Genomic DNA, 19,815 nt, shown 5'->3' with positions numbered 1-19,815 from the left:
AAGAAAGTCAGAATAGAGATCCAGGGGTTTGAGAAATGCAGGTTTGTTTTCCTGCTGTGATACAGTGTTATTCATTTACGTAGAGTGAAAAAGATCCAGTAGATAATTAAAAGAGCTGTGTCAGAATATATTATGGCTTGGTCTTTGGGAGATGCAATACAGCATCCCTGAGGTGAAGATGACCTAAGATGTAGTGTGGGTAAATTGCAGCAATATGTTCGTAGGCAGGACACAGGTACTTTTACCACTCCCTTAGCTGCTTCCCCCTTACCTACTTCTATAAATGTCAGGCTAAGTCTGCTAATTATGGCTGATACCACTTCTAGCAGTGATGCACCTGTAAAAGTGAAAACATGAAAACACAACGGGAAATAAATGATCGTATATATTGCTGCTTCCTCTTATTTCACTGCTTTTATTATTTTAATTGCCATTTGTACAGCTTTCAGTAATGCTCTCAGTAAAAAATAAAAATCATTGTATATCTATTGAATTTCATTATGGTTATAATGTTTATGCTAAAAATAGAACACTGTTGATTTGGTGTTTTGAATATCAGATTTTTCATGAAGCTGGCTCAGTTCATATGAAAGCTCAATTAGCAATGGAATTCCGAAGAGTACTCCAAAAAGAGTCACCATGCCTCCATGTTTAAAACTTCTGAAACCTGCATCAGGCATTTGAGCTTTGGCCTTTCTAGTCTATGGAGTAGTATATGAATTGATGATTCTTTAAAATCCATCTGTGCCATTTTTGTATTTGGGTATTTCTGTTACAGTCATTCTGAGAGAGCAAGAATAGTAGAAAGTTTCTACTATGTCTCTTGTATAGTCAAGAATAGAAATCCTTCTAAATAATTCTAAAGTGAGTAATCCCAAAAGCAACTAATGATTTACCTTGCTTAGAACTTAGAGCTTCTCAAAAGGCAGAAAATTTCATTCTACTGCCAGCAGCTGGAAAACTTTTTTAGAAAGCTTGGCATTTACAAATCTTTTAAGTCTCTCCAAATGAAGGAAATCTTCACATGTGTATTTATTTCTTCTAGTGTCTAAAGCCAAGATTTTTTAATATCATAAGCTAAACACATAGTATCCATCCAGTTCCAGGCAGCTTTTTTAAAATGAGTTAAAATTGGTTCAGTGCTGCATCTGCCACTATTAAAAGTGATGGGGATTTTTATAAATTTGTTACTGTTTACCATATGCCACATGCCAATATTCTGCAAAAATTCTTATGAAACCGCATCTGGAAGGGGAAAGTAAAGTGCTGGAGGACATTGTAAAATCCAAGACAGGTAAAAGAAAGTGTTATTTTGAAAAACTGATGAAGTTCAACGTAGGCTTTTGTGATCTAAATAAATGCATACACTGTTTTTAGTCCTTCAGTGCATTAAACCTTACGATGTTAGAAGTTCTAGTCTTTTATTATTTTAAGTTTTCTCAGGTATCAATTCATTATTTGTTCTGTGGTCTGTTAGGTAGATTTTTAAAGATCATATTGCTCACAATCTTAATTTAGCTTGAAGTATTATTTTCAGTTAGCTGAATGAAGGTTCTGGTTGTAAATATCTGTGAAACAAATACCTCAAATATTACAGCATCTGCAGTTACTCATTCAGAAAATCAGTAAGGCACAGGGATTTTTTTAACATTCTCATAATTCAGGTTTCAAGATTACAAACTTCCCAGGTACTTTTATTTCTCACTTTCTAGTAGAAAGAACTGGTGTAGGAACAGTACATCAGTTTTGCAAAATTCCTCTTGTCACCATGCCTGGTATAACCTATTTATTTATTTTTAAGACAAAGAAGGAAATAGTATCTTTTTCTTTCTATTATTTGCTTTCTGAAAGGAAGATACATTATCTGATGACTTTAAAATAACTTTGAAGGGTAGAAGAACTCATTCTGGGAAGTGAGAGTTTGTCAAACAGCTTTTTGAGTGTTATTAAAACCTGGAGATGCATAGTAATCTAGGTCACAGATTTCTACGTTTTCCTAAGTTTCCTAGGTCCTACCACACTGGAGACTTTCTCTGTTATTTTCTAAGTCTCTTAGGCAGCTCTAATAAATATTGGTGCTAATTGGTGGCATGTAAGTAATAGATGTCTTTGTGGAGAACATTTCTTATGCTGGTCAGAGTAAGATGCAAGTGGAGATTGCAGTCTTTTTATAGTAAGTATGTACCTATTAATAAAAAACCAAAAGCATTTTTTTAAAAAAAAGCTCCAGTAGTGCTTGAAAGAATTATATTTATGTGGATATCATTATTGGAAAGTAAACAATAGTGTGATACATGCTCAGGACTTAAGTTTAAGAAGCTGTATCTGTTAAGTATGGCTGGGAATGCAGTGAATTTTAAAATAATACTACGAAGTAGTAAACACTTCAGTAATGAACAAAGAGTTAAAGCAAAGAAGAGAAACTTATACCAGAGCTGATTAAAAAGCTCCTTTAAATCTATTTGTATCTCTGTTAGAATTAAAAGTTGTGATAGTTTTCTATGCACAAACCAAAACTAATTCTTGTTTTAGTATTTGCAGGAAGCAAATAAATAAGAGTTGATAGTAGCAAAACATTTCATTCTGACTGTGGTGTTCAGTGTATGATTTATTAGAATTCTTTTATTTCATAGTTATTATAGTTAAATGGGTTATGCTATGTTGGAATTTTTAAGGATGCATTTTTTATAAATTCTTTAAACTCTTTTACCGATAAGTGACGTAAAATTGCATGACGTATAAAAACAGAAAATCAGACTTTTTTTATTTAAACTTACAATATCTTGTCTTTGATTAGACATGTGATCGCATCAAACAGTCGGCCAGTGGTACCAAGCGTCGTTTATTCATCATTGAGACCATGGGTGGTTATTGTGGTTATCTGGCTAATATGGGGGCCCTTGCGGCAGGAGCTGATGCTGCTTATATCTTTGAAGAACAGTTTGATATTCGAGAGCTCCAGGTATATAGCATTAGAAATGGTTTCCTCATTTTTAAATAGATCCTAGAATTGTTGTACATATATAGCATAATGTGTATATTTGAAGTAGATGGCTCATGTTACAAAAAACCCCAAATGTTTAGGGTTTTAGGTTGTATGTAAAAGCTACGTTTGTCAGAAGCACTTTCATATAATGCCAGTTCTTATGCCATATTATATAAAGGAACATATACCAGTTATTCTTGGCATCAGATTCAGTTAACTGACAAAATTATTGTAGTAGTCATTAAACACTACTAGGTGAATTGTTTCATTTTTATTCTTCTGATTGAAATTCAAATTACATGTAATGAACAGACCTGGGCAATTTTAAGAGAAAAACAAAAATAGGGAAAAAAAAGAAATACCTTTTCCATTGTGTTAGATGGCTATTCATGTCAGGAGTTGAACAGCATGTAAGGTGTATTAGATACTGATTTTGATACCACAGCTATTCAGAGCATGTTTGGAGGTGTTACTAAAATAAAGATCTTGGGCTTTAAGATTACAGATTAGGGTGTAAGCTGATATGGAACTTGTCTACTATGAGGCTTTTACACTTCTGAGGTAGTTGGTGCTAGCTGCGGCCATGGACAAATACAAAGCTAAACAGATAGAAATTTCCTGAAAGGAAAAGAGGTGTGAAATGAATTGTAATTCCTGCCCACTCATTTCTCGGTGGCGTGTACTCTTCATGTCATATATGGGAGTACCAGCACAGCAGTACCTCACTGTATCCATAACAGGACTTTTCCAAGGACTGGGAGTAAGGGCAAGACACAATCTTTTGTGGCAATTTCTTTATTTTTATGTATATTGACGTTATCCAACTTGGTGCTATACCAGTATAGCATACAAAAAAAACAACTTTGTGTTGCTGTTAAAATCAGTTATTTGTGATGTGGAGGAAGAAGTCAGTTTTAACCCAAGATGAATAGCCGTACACAGTATATTATCCTGGATCTCCAAAAACCTGCTGATTATTTGAATTTGCACATACTATTTGATGTGGAATACTTTACAGAAGTTCTGGGGATATGTAGGCTTATTGAAGTTGTTTTACAGTTCTGTACGGCTTGTTAAAAATACTTTTGTTGTTTCTAGGCTAATGTGGAACACTTGACTGAAAAAATGAAAACCAGTATCCAGCGTGGTCTAGTGCTGAGGTAAGCAAAAGTAGTTTTAATAGATGGCATCAGTGATCAGCCAAGTAGGCTGTTTGGCCACTTGCAAAGACACTCTAAGTCTATATTCCTTGATTATTCCTTTAGCATGAGATTTTTACTAAAGCTGTAGCTCCAGAAGGCAAGTCTGGATGCTCAAGTCCAAAACTTCCTTCTTTCTGTGTAAACATATTTGCTCTACAGTCTAATATTTTATCCTATTTTCAGCCTATTTTCTCATCGGCTTTGTCTTTTATTGTAGATTCTTTCTTACTAAAGATAGTGCGAAAACTAGCATACATGTGTACACATATAGTATGGCCTTTACTGTAAAAATCCGACTTAGATTTTAGGAGATAACAGAGAATAAAATATCTTTAAAAAATCAAAACATTTAAAATATATTGATTAGCATGTTTTAAAATTATACCTTCTTAGGCAGCATGAATTAGGCTGTAGCTTCTCTCTTTCTTGAGCATTTATTTTCTGTATGCTGAGTAGTGGAGGGCTGAAAAAGGAATACCACAATAAATTGTATGAGGATACCATTGTATTTGTTCAGGTTCTACTAGTTATATGACTAGGGAGAAAAAATATCCTACGTTTACAATATTGGTAAGGAACAGCCTAAGGTACTATTCATTATCCATGCTTTTTTAAAGGGCAATGTCGATGACTTTTTGTTTTAATGTAGTTTTTCCTCTGCATAATGAACTTGTCAGACCTAAAATGATATTTTTCACCACCTTATTCAACAACGGATTCCAAGTGACCTGCCGGTAATGTCAGTGTAGTAAAAGTAATGCAGACTTCAAAATCATGAGCATGTTACATGAAAGTGAACATATGTGATTAGATGAAAATATCTGAGCCTGATTACTGGTATCAAAAAAATGGGACAACATTTGTCATTCAGTAGCTGTAAAGACATCCAGTTCTTAATAGTAAATTTGCTAACTGTATCTGGCCTTAATTGTTACAGAAATGAGAACTGCAATGAGAACTACACAACTGACTTCATTTATCAGCTGTATTCTGAAGAAGGAAAAGGAGTGTTTGACTGTCGAAAAAATGTATTAGGCCACATGCAGCAGGTAAAAATAACCTTAAAATTACAGGCAAGCTTAACTTTGTATGAACAAAGAGTATACACTATTCAAGCAAGTCTGACTCGGGATTAAAGAAAAAAGAAGTGTGTGGATTTTTGTTCATAGGTAACTCAGAAGTTTTTGTTAGGATTATATTTTATTGCAATTCCTTCTTAAAAATCTAGGAAAAAAATGGCATTAGATTCTTAACGATTTTCATTTTTATTCCTCTCCTGTATATATTAATAAACAATTACACTTTTTTTAATAATACAGCTATCTTATTATTATTGTAAGACATCCTTAGAACACACTGATCTGCCCATCCGTAATGTATCTGGCTTCTGAACCCTGGAAGAGATGAGATTTCATTCAGAAAACATGTGCAGATGGATTGTTCTTGTAGAAGAGACAGGAGTGAGCTATTCCTTGTGGTCTTTGTACCTTGCATCTCTTTATCTCACTATACTGCTTGTTAGTGGGCAAATAGTAAGTTTCTAATTTGGCTATGCTAACCACCAAGACTGAGGCAGAATAAAAAATACGTGCTGAGGTAGAGCCAAATTTCTCAAGTACTAGTAGTGAAATGACTGTCTTTCCTTTTAAATCATTTCAAGTTGTATGTATACTCCCCTTACTCATACGTTTTTAGATTATTCAACACTGAGATTGACACTTTCTGCATAAAATTTAGCAAAGTTTATTTTGAAGGTCAAGACCAGCATTAGTCAAACAATCTGTCTGGAACTGTTTGGAACTACTTGACATATGATTTCAGTCCCATCTGCTGCATTGAAAATGGGCAGAAAAATCAGACTTTATGTAATATAGACAAAGGGTTTAAAAAAAACCCAAAACAACACTTTTGTTTCCAGAATTATGTAAAGGCTGCTGTAATACTTGGAATGAAAGCAGCCAAAAAAAAAAAAAAAAAAAGAAAAAAGAAATAATGCTATTACTAGTCTAGGAAGTCCCAGCACAGTTGTTTCATCCTAGTATTGCATTCATGGCATTATGACCTTCCTCATTCTAGCTGCAATAGAGACCTGTGCTTCCCAGACTTCCTAGATTACAGAGAGTCAGCATTTGCATTTCTTAGGCTCCCTCTGACACCTCTTCTTCAACAGTTTCCTGGTTTATATTATGCTGAAACCAGGTTGCCCTGTGGCAGTGTGATAGCTGGGCAATGCTTGATGATCAGTATTAAGGGGAAGTGGAAGAAGGGGAGAACAGTGCCCTCCATTTATCTAAGTGAAAAGTATTATTGATTCAATGAGAATTCTACAAGTGCTTAACACAAATTTTAGATGTTTTAGCTTGATTTGCATGGTGGAGTTTTTGGTTTGTTTGTTTTTCTAAGAGGTAGAGCAGGCCATTAACAGATGACTGATAAAATAAAAAGACACAAATACTGGTTCAATAACTAAACTAACCCACCGTTAAATTTTCACACAGGGTGGTGCACCTTCGCCATTTGATAGAAACTTTGGGACAAAAATTTCTGCAAAAGCTATGCAGTGGATCTCCAAAAAACTGAAAGAAACCTACCGAAAAGGTGCAGAAATATGTGGCGCTATCTCTTGTTACTGTCTTTAGCTATCAGTAGATACCAGTAGGTAAAACTACTCTACTACACAAACCTATGAACATATATTAGTTAGTCAACATACTTCTTTCCCTCTTGATTATGTTTTTATTATTCAGTAGTGCCTTGCTGTGCTTCCTACTGTAAGAAGATTTCCCAAGTGAGGTCAATAATTCAGATGATAGCTGTTTTTCTTAACTGTCTTTAAAAAATGCTAGTGTGATTGCAGTTTTTCATGCAAATTGATGGTTATATAGTTACATCTGTTCTTCCTTTTTGTTTCATGGTGGCTACATGGGAGACAGAAGAAGGTAATATTTCTTCTTTGGGAATTTTTATAAAGCACTATTTACTAAAATCTAATTTAAAACTGGATGTTAAAATTCAGTCTTACTGTTGCTTAATTACACCGTATTTTCATTGCTAATCACCAAAGCTAAATTAAAAAAGTGAAGATCTCCTAACCCTATTAAAGTACTAATTGATGTTTTGTCATTACATTAAATATTCAGTAACTGGAATTAAGCTACTGTAAGCTTCCTATTCAATTTAATTATAGAGAAAGGGTATTTGCCCTTACAAGTGTGAATAAGAAAGATCCCAAATTTATTTCATTCTTTTTAGGAAAAGTATTTGCCAATACTGATGACTCAGTCTGTTTGCTGGGAATGCGTAGACGGAACCTTGTTTTCCAGCCCGTGGCTGAGCTTAAGAATGAAACAGACTTTGTGTACGTATATGCTGCTTACATTTAAACATCTCAACACAGGCTTCCTTTCACCACATCAAAGGAACATCTTCTCCACAGCACTGACGCACAGTGTTTGCTAACTGTTTTATTCCTCTTTTGTTTTTGGCCTACATTCAGCCAGTGATTCACTTTGATTGTTCACTTGTCTTTTCTAACAACTCCCTGCTTTCTCTTCATCCTCCTTATACTTGGAAGTCTCTTGTTATGAATTCTGGGACTCCAGTATCCTTTTAAATAATGTTCTCCTAATTGTCTTTGCTCTAATGCCTAGAATTACTTTACTTCTGGTACAGTTCACTGGGGTAGCATTTTTGCTCCCAATTTGCTAATATACTTACCTATAAAGAATATCTTTATAGTAAAATCTATTCGTTCCTTCAGTATTCTCTCCTTATTTCTCCCCATTTCGGGTCAGTGTCTACATCCCACCATAAATGTTGATATCTGATGCTATTTATAAGGAAGACCATTATGGTTAGTGTTGTCAAATGACCTACAAAATGTGTTTGTCTTAGCTACCAAGTAAATCACTGTATCTTTTTTTTTTTCCCCATGGCACCTCTTACACAGACACAGGATTCCCAAGGAGCAATGGTGGCTGAAGCTGCGACCACTGATGAAAATCCTGGCCAAGTACAAGACTAGTTACGATGTTTCAGATTCAGGCCAGCTGGAGCATGTTGCTATGCACAGCCCAAAGGAAGCAGAAACGGGAGCCATCTAAAGACATCACTTCTAGATTATTGTAATAGATGCACATTGTGAGTAACAATGCTTTAGAATCGTTACAGCTTTGTTTTGTAACATTTAAATTATTGTACCAGCACTTTATGTGAAACAAGACATTCAGATGTCACATAGATTTTGTCCTGTATTTGTGTTTCGTTTGAAGCAAACCCTAGCATCTAATGGATAAGCACCATTTACTGATACTACCCTTTAACAGTAAGTGCAACACCACTCTATGCACTCTGTAAGTTACTCATCTACTGCACTTTTTGTTTCAGAGTACTTACACCCAAAAAATAAGTGTAGATGGCTAGCTTTGTGTTGAGTTACAGGATGTGCTTAATGTATCTATCTGAAGCAAAATAAAGTACTGTTGCAAACATCATGAGTGACTTGTCAGAAATTGTATTCACCTGCTTTTAAACAAGTGGGGGAATAATGCTTCATGAAGGATTCTCTATACACTCCAGTGAAGGAAAAAAACAACTACCCTTTTCCTTCCCTAAGTATGCAGGAAGTATTCATACCAGGGCAAACTAGTTTTCATGGCTTCTTCAGGATTAGGCTCAAACTCTGAATTCCTTCTCCTTGTACAGGGAGGATAAAACTATTTTTCAAGAGGGGGGAAGGGGGAGGGAGGGGAGGGGAAGTTTTTACAACTTGAGATCAGAAGGGTATGATCTGGTGGTTGCTTCATGTTTCCTTTCCCTCACCTTCTTCAAGACTATTATAGAAAAAACCCATAATGATGAAAAAGGGTAAAATTGATTTTTGAAATTAGGCTGACAAACACAGCTAAAAATATTTCCTCATGCCAGCTTATCATGTCCAGACTGTCATATCAAAATATGACTGAATGTTGCCCCAAGGGGCAAGATAAGTTGAAATTAAAGATATGCTGTACACTGATTCATTAGCAATTTGCCCACTACACTGCAATTCACTACAAGCATGGCTTGATGTGAGGTAGAATGTACTCTCACAAAGCTCTCTACCTGTAGGTGGCTTACGCAAAGGAAACTGGAATTACCACACCAAAGAATGAATCTGTCAGTATGAGACATAGTTTTTATATATCCAACAGCAGACATGATTTCAAACAAACACCATTTAAAGCTCTAGAGTTTTACATATACAAAAATACTTAATTTATATAGTATTCAAATGCAATTGCAGGAGTGAGTCTTCAGTAAAATATTAAGGTCTGTCTTTGCCATAACAGAGCAAGTCATTCTTGCTCTCAAATACTGTATGGTTAGAAAATTTTCACATAGTTATTTCAAGAAGGACAGCTTTTAACTGGTTTGTTAGACACTGTTAAAAGCAGCAATGAACATTTAAGTTGGACCATAGCACAGTTAAAAGTTACTACAAAAACTTAATTATATAGTCACACAGACTGGCTTATTTTGTATTAGCTTGGATGTTCAGCAGCAATTCATCGTTTGACCCATGAGGGATCTTTGGCAATATCTGCGTTTTCTGGGCCAAGTACAGCTTGACCACGAGTGCTCTTCCCAACTGCAAGATACCTGCAAGAAAAAAAACAGAAATAAATGAGAAGCTGCTGCATTCAGTTATCCTTAACTCTGCTATACAAGTTAAAGATATTCCCATCTCAGGAAAAAGTGATGTTTGATATGTACCCACCATTTGCTTTTACAGCATGTTTTAGTTTTACAGTGTTTTTTCCCCACTCATGACAACACAACAGTCTCCTAAGGCACAGCCCTAACTAGCCTATCTCTTTAACCTTGTATTCTTCAGTAGTGGAATTCTTAAGTCTGAAGTGGAATTCAGAAGTCTAAAGAAGCACAAAGTGTTACAAGTCTAGAAGAACCAGCCCATATAGCCAGGAGCTGGATGTCTGAGTGTACTCTTTCTCCAGACAGTTTCTGGACCCTTCAAAAGTAAAACAGTATCTCAGAATGCAGGAGGAAGTTACATCTGCTAAAATGCAGTAAGCAGGATAAAATTAACATCTCCTTCTAGGTTACAAAAGCAAATAGTGAAAGTAGTACAAAAGGCTAAGGGAAGAAATCCAAGAACTTTATTATGACAACTTCCACAAACTATTTTCTTCTTCAAATTAGGTTTTTGTTATATTTTTCAAGTAAACGTTTTCCTAAGTTTAGCACAGACTTACTTGTTTGAGACATCAACCAGGTTATCACTGTTGACAGCAAAAAGTTGTTCTCTGTGTGCCTGCTTCATTTCATCTGAAATCCCATATAAGAAATGATCCATTCCTAGGGAAAAAAAAAACCAAAACCACTCACTGCATTGGTATACTGGAATCTCAGTTACAACTAAGCGCATGAACAAGTGCAAACTAAGACAGGTACATGTGCTGGAAGGGAATAGAGACCACCATTAGGCCATGGTTCTAACTAAATAAAATATCAAAAGTTAGAACTGGGTAAATTAATTTTCTGAGGTAGTAAGAGTTTCCTATTTAGAAAAAAGAAGATTCATGTTCTATTCTGGCAACTAATTGTCAAAAATCTTAAACGTAATGGTGGTACAGAAAACACAGAACACCCTAACATAATTCATTCTAAAGAGTCTCAGTACTTTCTAACATTTTAGCCAAACTGCATTTCTTGAAGCTTCTATTTTTATGGTGGTTTATAACAACAAACTCTTAAAATTTGCAATCAGTTGTAGTGTATGTGCAAGACAAAGATTTTGTCACCTTTTTGTACTCCACACAGAAATCTGCATAAAAATGCTTTAATGCTTTTGTTGGAATATTTGCCTACTGTATTTTGATGTAATACTAAAATTAATATTATAGGTCCATGAACAACCAAAGAACTCCAAAATTTTTGTCATGCAAATAATCTTAGGGGGGAAAAAAAGTGGCTTGGGAGGACATGTGTCAACTAGTCCAACCTCCTGCCCAAAGCAGGGCTGACTTCAAAGTTAGATAAGGTAGCTCAAGTCCTTATGCAGGGCCCAACGATCAGTGTAACAGTAGTATGAAGGGATAGGTATTTCTCTCTGCAACAGCTTCCAGACGTGTTGAACAATGTTCTTCTATTCAGTGTTTCACTAAATTTGCCATAGCTCTGTTAAGATGCTCAAATATCAGTGAATGTAAATCATTATTCTCACAAACGCCAATGTTCAATATGCATGCATTTCACTCATATGCACCTAAAATTACTTTTTTTTTAAATTGCCCAGACCAAAACCAAGTTCCATCAGCTGAAAGTCAGCTTCATTTTAATAATTCATTGTTTAATAAGTTAGCGTTAATACAAGTACATATTAAAATAACACTAATTCTAACCTTGTAATTCCTTTATATATAGGAAAGAAGTGTATTCTAACTTAGCGGTTTTGGATTGAAATTAAGCTGAGAATGGGGAAGGGAGGGAAAAGCGAGGAAAGCAAAGCAATGTGTGAGCAAACTGAAAAGATGTGAAGATACTACCAAGCCATCGTAAGTATGTAGATATGTAAAGAAGATAACACCCTCCACTGTAGCAGACAGACTTCTATGCTTTCACTTCTTAAAAAAAAAATATGCACAAAAGGTTAGTGACATTCATAGTCAATATGCATACTTGTGTCAGGAAAATAATCCTTCAACCTTTTTTGAAACAGAAGACCAGTATTTCTTTTTATTTGCTTGCATTTAATGCCCTTTCCAAGCCTAAAATTGTTTCTTTAATCTACCTCCGTCTTCTAGCTGTATTCACCTGACATCAAGGAGCAGTATGAATATGAAAACTTCACTAGGGAGACTGAATGCATGTGGTATTTCTGAAAGGGAACAACAGGAATTGACTGCTTCATTGAAACTGAAATTGTCTTTTATCTGCCACGTACAAATTTTATCATATGATACAGTTTAGCAAACTAACTATTCTCTTCCCTTTAAACTTAAATAAAAAAAAAAAAACTGGCAGTGCTGGGAGGCTGGTGAGAATATACCTTTATCTGAAGGAGCTATTGGCGCATCTACAGCAGCAAATACTGCTAGCTTAGCTTCATCAATATCTTCTTGTGTGAATTCTCCTGATTTAGCCCATTCGACTGCTTTTTCAAATGTTTTCAAGGTGGCTAATGAGTTAGGGTCTCTTAGAAGAAAAAAAAAAAAGTAAAATTAATTACTTTAGTCTTACAAAACAAAATACTGTAATTGCTTTGTTCTTTCATTCATAGTTTACTATGCATCACACAAACATACACACATGAGGATTAAATGAAATTATAAACTTCCTTTCTCTTTACAGAAAGAGGTTTTGGGTTTTGTTTTTTTTTCAGAAGAAAGAAGTGTTATAAACCAGGAATATTTTGAATTTTAGATACACAAACGCAGCAAGTTCAGTTGCCTAAAAGTAGTTCTGAGGCAGTATGTAGAGAACTGGTATTTAAAAAGATGGTAAACCAGCACTGTTTACAATGCGCTATCAATTTGCTACAACAGCTTAGTAAGCATAACTGCCATTAACATCAACAGTAATATTTATGATATGCCATATCTTCTCTAAGTTGTGTTTCCTGCTACACCTGTTCCTGCTCTCTGTAAAACAGGTGCAACAGGTTAACAACTACTGAAATACTAACCAGGACAAGTCCTACCATGTTGAAGCTTCACAGAGAGGCAAGGCTGCTCAAACTTCAGCTAGGAATCCCGACCAAGTACTGTGCTAGGCTGCCTTTGGGTCTAGGGAAACAATTTAAGCCAGGACTCTAGCCTCATGACATTTTTAGTGGGAATTATAATTATTCTTTAATACCTCCAGTTCAAATTTTATCCCAAAGTGCTTTATTAAGACCAATACAAGGTAACTGTTCTGGACTGGTAAAGAAAGAGGAAAAGAAAAGAAAAAAAAGCAGTTTAGCTTTCTGCTGAATCTCTGATGACTCCAGCCAGTCACCAAAGGAAGCTGCATATTTTCAAATTCGGGACCTTAGGGAACAACATCATTCTACTTCCTGGTCTCAAATTTAGAATAGTCTTGAATTCCCTTTTTTAGGGCCTCCTCAACCCAGGAAGAAACAAGTGAAAGCCAGTTTTACATAAATCTGTAAGACAGTAAATATCTAAGTACAGAGACACAACAGTGGTTGCTACCAGCAGAGGTAAGTTCAGCTTTCCCAAGGACAGAAACCAGAGAAAGCAAGGCGGTGTTTATCAACAAAACTGATACACCTTAAGCAACCAATCTGAACATCATCAGCACTGAATCACTTTCTTGTGATTCAACATTCTTTTTATTTCACTTGATCTTGAAAGACAGCTACAACTAAGTCAAAAAAACATACATGTAAGTGCAGTCAGCGGTCCCCTCAGACATGAGCAGGAAAGAATGAACCTACTGTTACCTGTAGGAGTAGAAAGTGAATATGCCATTGTGACTAAGTTTAGCACCTCCACCATAAGCTCCTCCTTTCTCCCTGATTTCTCTATGTAGGAATTTAGCTGTCATCAATCGTGCAAGAATTCGAAGGCTGTAATGAGAAAAATATCAACAGCAAAGCTATTAAATGAATTGGACTACGGTAATATTCGCAACTTCCTCTGAAGTTCACAAAGATCCCCATTTACAATGCATTGCTTCTTGTAAGCTACAACAGTAACAATAACAATACTCAGTATTTAATAACAGCTGAATAATGTGACATCATTGTAAGAGTGGCACTACTTTGGAACATTCCGTGATTATTTCCATTTATTTCACTCTCATGAAATACAAGAGCAGCCTCCTAAACTTTGTTACATGCAATAGGATTGTCAACTCAGACACATCTGAGTAGGCAGGGCTGTTTATTCGGAAGTTAGGGGATAGCAGCCCCTTGTTACTTAATCTCAGCATTTACTAAAACAGGGCATTTCTGGACCTAGCCATGCAAAGGTTGCTCCATAAAGAATTCGTGACAAATGCACTGCAAAGCATTTTCTATCAACACTCCATTTTCTGTGGTCAGCCTAACACTTTTCATTTTGTTGTGCTATGCAACATATATAGAAGCTCCCTGCTTGTAGGGAACTGTTCGAATGCATTCCCCAATATAGTTCACTGGGAAGGGAAGTACAAAATGGGTCTTCATCTGGCATGGTTTGAAAGTAGGATCCTAAGAGAAAAATGCATTATTGTCACAGTTAGCATAGATGAGACAATTTATCCATTTGAGATCTCTGGCTTTTTTGAGAACTATGAAATTCTACCAAAAAATACAGACAAGGGAACTGTTCGAATGCATTCCCCAATATAGTTCACTGGGAAGGGAAGTACAAAATGGGTCTTCATCTGGCATGGTTTGAAAGTAGGATCCTAAGAGAAAAATGCATTATTGTCACAGTTAGCATAGATGAGACAATTTATCCATTTGAGATCTCTGGCTTTTTTGAGAACTATGAAATTCTACCAAAAAATACAGACACACAAACACTAAAGCTGCCACTTGACCTACGCTGCAATCACTGGTATTTCGCTTGTGTCCATACTAGCAATCCAGTACACAGAATTGCCTTGGGAAACTAAAGTACACGGACACTGTACATCAGCTACCCATCTTGCACACCGGCTTCTCAATTGTGCAGGCCTTGTATTATTACCAAAGAGTTTTGATTGGCATGCTTCCCCTGCCACGTCCTTACTTTGATTGAACCAAGTGTTCATAACTCTCCACTTCTACGTCCACATAAGTGCCTGGTCACCACACCGTATTTCATTCCATCTACGCAATTTTAGATATTGAAACCAGATTCAGAAACCACAAAAAAATGCAAACTACTTATGAACAGTAGCAGCTACATGAATTTCTCCTCAAACATCCCCTGCAATAGACTCGATTCTTCCTTACACCCCCACTTCAAAACTTCCAGTCCTCTTCGTGTCTCCAGGCCTCTGCAGCACTTGCTTCTTTGCGTCTGTCACACATACACCTGCTTGTGTGTTTACTTAAGCATGAGCAGAGCCTTACACACCTCCAGCAGCTTTTATGACCCATTTCAATACTCCCAAGCCTTTCTTAACTTCAGAGACTTGCTTCCCAGCCCCTCGCACATCTCTGGCTGGCTGGGCCAAGCACAGCAGCGTATACATGACTGGTCAGCAAGCAAAACCATGGGCTGAGCCCTCCCTGCCTAAGGGTACGCTAAGCTATTTTTGTCTCCTGTAGCCAAATACAGATTTTCATTTTTACTTAATTATCACTGATGCTCTTCTGTCAGGTGTCATTCACATTCAGAATCATTTAGGGAGGAGAGGAAGGAAAGGAAGGGGCTAACCAGGACTGACACCACATAAGTCTGGTTCTGAAACCAGGATAAAAATAAAATAAGCATCACTTACAAGATACAGTACAAACAGGCATTAGGTGTGAAGTCAGCTAAATGACCTTCTCGCCAGAACCAAAAAGGATTACATAGAAGGATGAAGAAGTTTGATGGCTAGTTTAAAGAAACAATCCAGTCAGAGGGTGGAACTGAAGGGCATATTATGTTTCAGTGGTGTGCTTCTAAATAGTAAGAGCATCTGTAACAGCTTAAGATGGACCATCAGTATCAGTAACAGCCCTCTACTGCCAATATCCCCAACCAATGAGGTACTTACATTAACTAGTTTCCTTGTGATCTGCAAACCAGTAAGCATTTCGCTTCCCACAGGTTTGACTTCTGAAGATTTCTACAAAAGACCCAGCCCTCATATTAAAAGATGATTCAACAGTTTAGACCAATAATACTACAAATGCAACCCCTACCCTTCAAACCTCTTTGTAACCACCATCAGACCATGTCTTCACAAACATAAGCAAGCTACTCGATAACTTCTTTATATTTGAACTTCTAAGCAAATGCCAAATAAATTTTCTTTCAAGAGTAATTTGGCATTGAAAGACACCAAGACAGAGATTAAATGAGGCCCAGAAAGTTTCAGACTATCATTTCCCTCATGGGTAGGGAACTGGGAGCTTATTCCAGTCTCGTCAGAAATTAAGACAGATCTGCATATTGACATAGCAGATCCTTTGTCAACTCTATTGTGCCAAGCACATTTTATGCCAAATGTCCTGAACATCCAAATAACAAACCAAATTCCTACACAACTGAGGAACTGCACATCATGCCCTATTTCCTTTTGGCCAACATTTCAAATAAAGCTCAGCTAAAAAAGAAATTACAGTTTTATGTGACAGAGAAAGGAAGAATTTCTTTTTCCACATCCAACGCAAAAGCAGTAACCTCAGGGTAAGGTTACTTAGTAATCTACAGGATTACTATTGTCTATTCTATTGAGGTGAAGACAGCCTCTGTGGCAAAACACAAGTTTCTTCAGACACCTTTGTATGGACATGGTATCTGAGTTCAAACCATCTTCTCCTGATTGCACAGTGGTCTTTACACAAGATCATATCAGCTGTGTTTGATGCCCTAGTCACAAATGAAGTAATTTCTTACCTCAATCACATGGGGACGAACAGGTTTTCTCTCTTTTTTACTTCTAGCTATGCCCTTTATAAATTTCTCTACTTCTTTAGATGCTTCTGATATCTGTTGAGGTGCCGCATTCACTGAACATCTGTTAAAAACAGGTATCAAGTTTTTAAATATGTTTTTGTGTTTTCGGACAGTCCTTTATAATTTGCACCACTGCCTTCCTGAACATTTTATATTAAATCATCAGAATGTTAGATCTGAGGTCACTGACAATCATTACCACAGAAGAAAGCATAATATTCATAATCCAGCATTTGATATGCCAAGAAGTCACAGTCCAATTGCTTTTCTTTCGCTCGCCCAAGAACACCTTCAGACCTAAACTTTAGCAGTAGCTGTCAAACCACTTCTGTGCACAGGACAGGACTACATCAGTTTTGCAAAATGTAAATGTCTCACAAAGAAACTAATGTCCCCTGTATTCTCTCTTTACAGGCAGACCTACCATGGTTTTGAACAGTATAGATATTTCCATAATTTTATTCATCATTTCGTGCTTTGCAAAACAAAAAACTTTGCAACTTATGTCACTTCAAATGGACTTATTTTTGGAACTAATGCGTCTGACACTAAACACCTTAAAGTGCCCTCTTACTTTTTCCAAAATATGCATAAAGCAGATTTCAGAATGCTGCTATTTTCCTTTTAGGAGAAAAAAAATCCAAAACGAACTGCATTCTACTGTTACAAGACAACGTAACGGTATTTGTCTCCTGAGCACCTTTAAGGGGGGGGGGGGGGGGGAAAAAGGCAAAATTTTGAGTATTTCTGTAAAATCCATTTACACACAGGCCATTTACACACTTGTGGTACAACAGTTACAACAGTTACGTATGAAATTTGCCATAAGTTTCTCATATCTTAAAAAAATGAACAAAATAAGCCATAGCTACCACTTTGTAAGCAAGGAGAATTTAAACTAATAACTAATTTTTGTAGTTTTCCCACAGACCTCCCATTTCACAAAACCCCAGTACTCCACGAAGCACACTGAGAAATGCCCATTCACAGGCCATGTGACCAAACGCCCCTTTTCTTTTCAGCTGGAACTCACCTGATGTTGTCACTATTTAATAAATACTTCTTAATTCGTGGTAGTTTGCGTAGTATTGGTTTAATATCGGACATTTCTGCTATTCTCTTCATCAATTTCACCTGAGTGGGAAGGGAAGGCAGAAAGACTACAGATTAAGCCAATAGAAAGAATTAGCAAAAACGAGCACTGTAATTCCAAAGCCGAGGATTTGGGCCTCGCTGAAGGATGCCCTTAACTTTTCACCTGATCCATCCCACTGAACATTTCCTGCAGCTCTCCAGAAGGTGTAAGGTTTTTGCTGGCTCTAATAGAGGCATATAAATGCCCACAGTCTGGAATCCCATTTGACAGCTCCTGGGCAGTCTTCTTCACCAGCACTCTGAAGTGTTCTTCCTCCTCAAACCGAGGGCTGAAAAAGAGTAGAAGCAGGTCTCTAGGCCTCATGCAAAAGCACACCAATGGAATTTATGATACTGAATCATTCATCATCCCAAGTTCAACAAAGAGCTCTTAGACTGTTGGCTCTCCATTTAATCCACTATGTAGTCATTCAGATGATGGAGTACTTAGGTTTAGAAACTGGGAGCCATTCAAAGATACAGTTATAAAAAGAAATCCCAAAGTAGGGCTTTGAGAATGGTTGGAGGAAGATGGAAAAAGAGAATCCCGAAACACATGCAAAACCACAAACAAATGAATGAAACCCAATGTACTGTACTTGTTAAATATTTCACTCCATAAATGCATCATATCTGGCAGATTTCTATCCAAGCATAGGGATGAAAAGAGCACGCCCTGAAGGAAAAAAGAAAAACAAAACAAAACAAAAAACCCTTCACACAGGACAACAAAAGCAATGGCCTGAGAAATGCACAGTAACTTTTTATGAAAGTGATGCAATGATGCCAACCTAATGCTACACATCACAAAATCATTTTAATGCAGGCTGTGCTACAAAAATCAGAGCAGACGTGAAATGTGATTGCCCTTCACACAAAGCAAGCCTGTCAATTCCTCCTTCTCAACAGTAAGTAGCAGTTCAGAAACAGAACTTCTTATTTTTCACATAAAGAACAAATAAAACTGTTCTGGGGATGCACCTTGCAAAGGAGTCTCCCTAATTCAACTCCAGGATCCATGCGGAGCAAACCACAGCATCAGACCCCAGCAAGTCTGAAAAAAATCTTAAGAGGATATTGCTAGGACTGTTATGCCAAATACTAAGATCTAATGATCTTGCAAACATTCCATGTTTCTGAACCACATTAACAGCAATCTCTATGTATAACATACCATTCTGTCCTCTACCCTCTGATTCCAAAATTTTTTGCAGCACTCAAAAATATGGTGACAGATGCTAGTGAAGCACTGCCTTCTTAAAACAAAATACTAAGTTACTGTAATTGTCAAATTTGTATCTCACACAAAAAGGCACAAGTCCTTTTATACACTAAGATTTCAATCCACATTAGCTGACCCTCAACCTAGAAGCCCTGACTGATCCTTAACTACAGAGCTGTTATTGCAAGGGTAACATCTTGAAGTTTATGATTAATTTACCTGTTCATACACATCCAGGTGTGAATCATCTGGAATGATATGTGGGCTGACAGACATCCCACCTGTTTTTAGCTCTATTTTCTGGGCTTGTTCCCTATAATCAAGGGCTCCACATCCCATCCTGCGAAAAACAATAGAGATTTATTTCCATTTCCAGTGTATCCTAAAACCAGGATCCATATGCCATTTGCAAAGGAGACTGTTTAGGCCAATACTGATTTAGCAACTAAACAATCTGGGACGTTATCAAGCAAACATAATACTTCTCACCTTATGAAAGAAAAAAATAATACACCAAGCTTTTCAATTAAAGTATCCTGTTAATTCAAAATGGTGTATTAAAAAGTGTACTTTATGTACAGGCTTGCTACCAACATCCATATGGATGTAATATGGTGTAATAACACCACATAAGCTGTTACCACCAATAAAAAGAACAGATTCCTCCCAGCCCAGATGACTTGT

At 36.6% G+C, this 19,815-nt stretch overlaps 2 protein-coding genes across 2 annotated transcripts in view; one reads left to right on the top strand and one right to left on the bottom strand.

Annotated features, from left to right (window-relative positions):
* PFKP (phosphofructokinase, platelet) overlaps positions 1 to 8,681 on the top strand; it is a 36,292-nt gene extending 27,611 nt beyond the window's left edge. The window contains 6 exon segments of the mRNA XM_009582265.1: positions 2,798 to 2,962; positions 4,085 to 4,146; positions 5,126 to 5,237; positions 6,687 to 6,786; positions 7,441 to 7,546; positions 8,138 to 8,681. Of these exon segments, the coding sequence (XP_009580560.1) occupies positions 2,798 to 2,962; positions 4,085 to 4,146; positions 5,126 to 5,237; positions 6,687 to 6,786; positions 7,441 to 7,546; positions 8,138 to 8,291 (699 nt within the window). The 3' untranslated portion in view covers positions 8,292 to 8,681.
* Positions 8,682 to 9,545: 864 nt separating this feature from the next.
* Positions 9,546 to 19,815, bottom strand: part of PITRM1 (pitrilysin metallopeptidase 1) — a gene marked incomplete at its 5' end in the record, with an annotated part of 26,895 nt that continues 16,625 nt past the window's right edge. The window contains 11 exons of the mRNA XM_009582266.1: positions 9,546 to 9,828; positions 10,443 to 10,545; positions 12,239 to 12,384; positions 13,637 to 13,769; positions 14,281 to 14,386; positions 15,871 to 15,942; positions 16,716 to 16,836; positions 17,809 to 17,909; positions 18,034 to 18,199; positions 18,509 to 18,585; positions 19,351 to 19,471. Coding sequence (XP_009580561.1) covers positions 9,735 to 9,828; positions 10,443 to 10,545; positions 12,239 to 12,384; positions 13,637 to 13,769; positions 14,281 to 14,386; positions 15,871 to 15,942; positions 16,716 to 16,836; positions 17,809 to 17,909; positions 18,034 to 18,199; positions 18,509 to 18,585; positions 19,351 to 19,471 — 1,240 coding nt within the window. The remainder of the gene's footprint in view (positions 9,829 to 10,442; positions 10,546 to 12,238; positions 12,385 to 13,636; positions 13,770 to 14,280; positions 14,387 to 15,870; positions 15,943 to 16,715; positions 16,837 to 17,808; positions 17,910 to 18,033; positions 18,200 to 18,508; positions 18,586 to 19,350; positions 19,472 to 19,815) is intronic.

The sequence above is a fragment of the Fulmarus glacialis genome, unplaced genomic scaffold, assembly GCF_000690835.1.
Source record: "Fulmarus glacialis isolate BGI_N327 unplaced genomic scaffold, ASM69083v1 scaffold1197, whole genome shotgun sequence".
Lineage (NCBI taxonomy): Eukaryota > Metazoa > Chordata > Aves > Procellariiformes > Procellariidae > Fulmarus > Fulmarus glacialis.
This window is presented reverse-complemented; position numbering and strand designations above follow the sequence as displayed.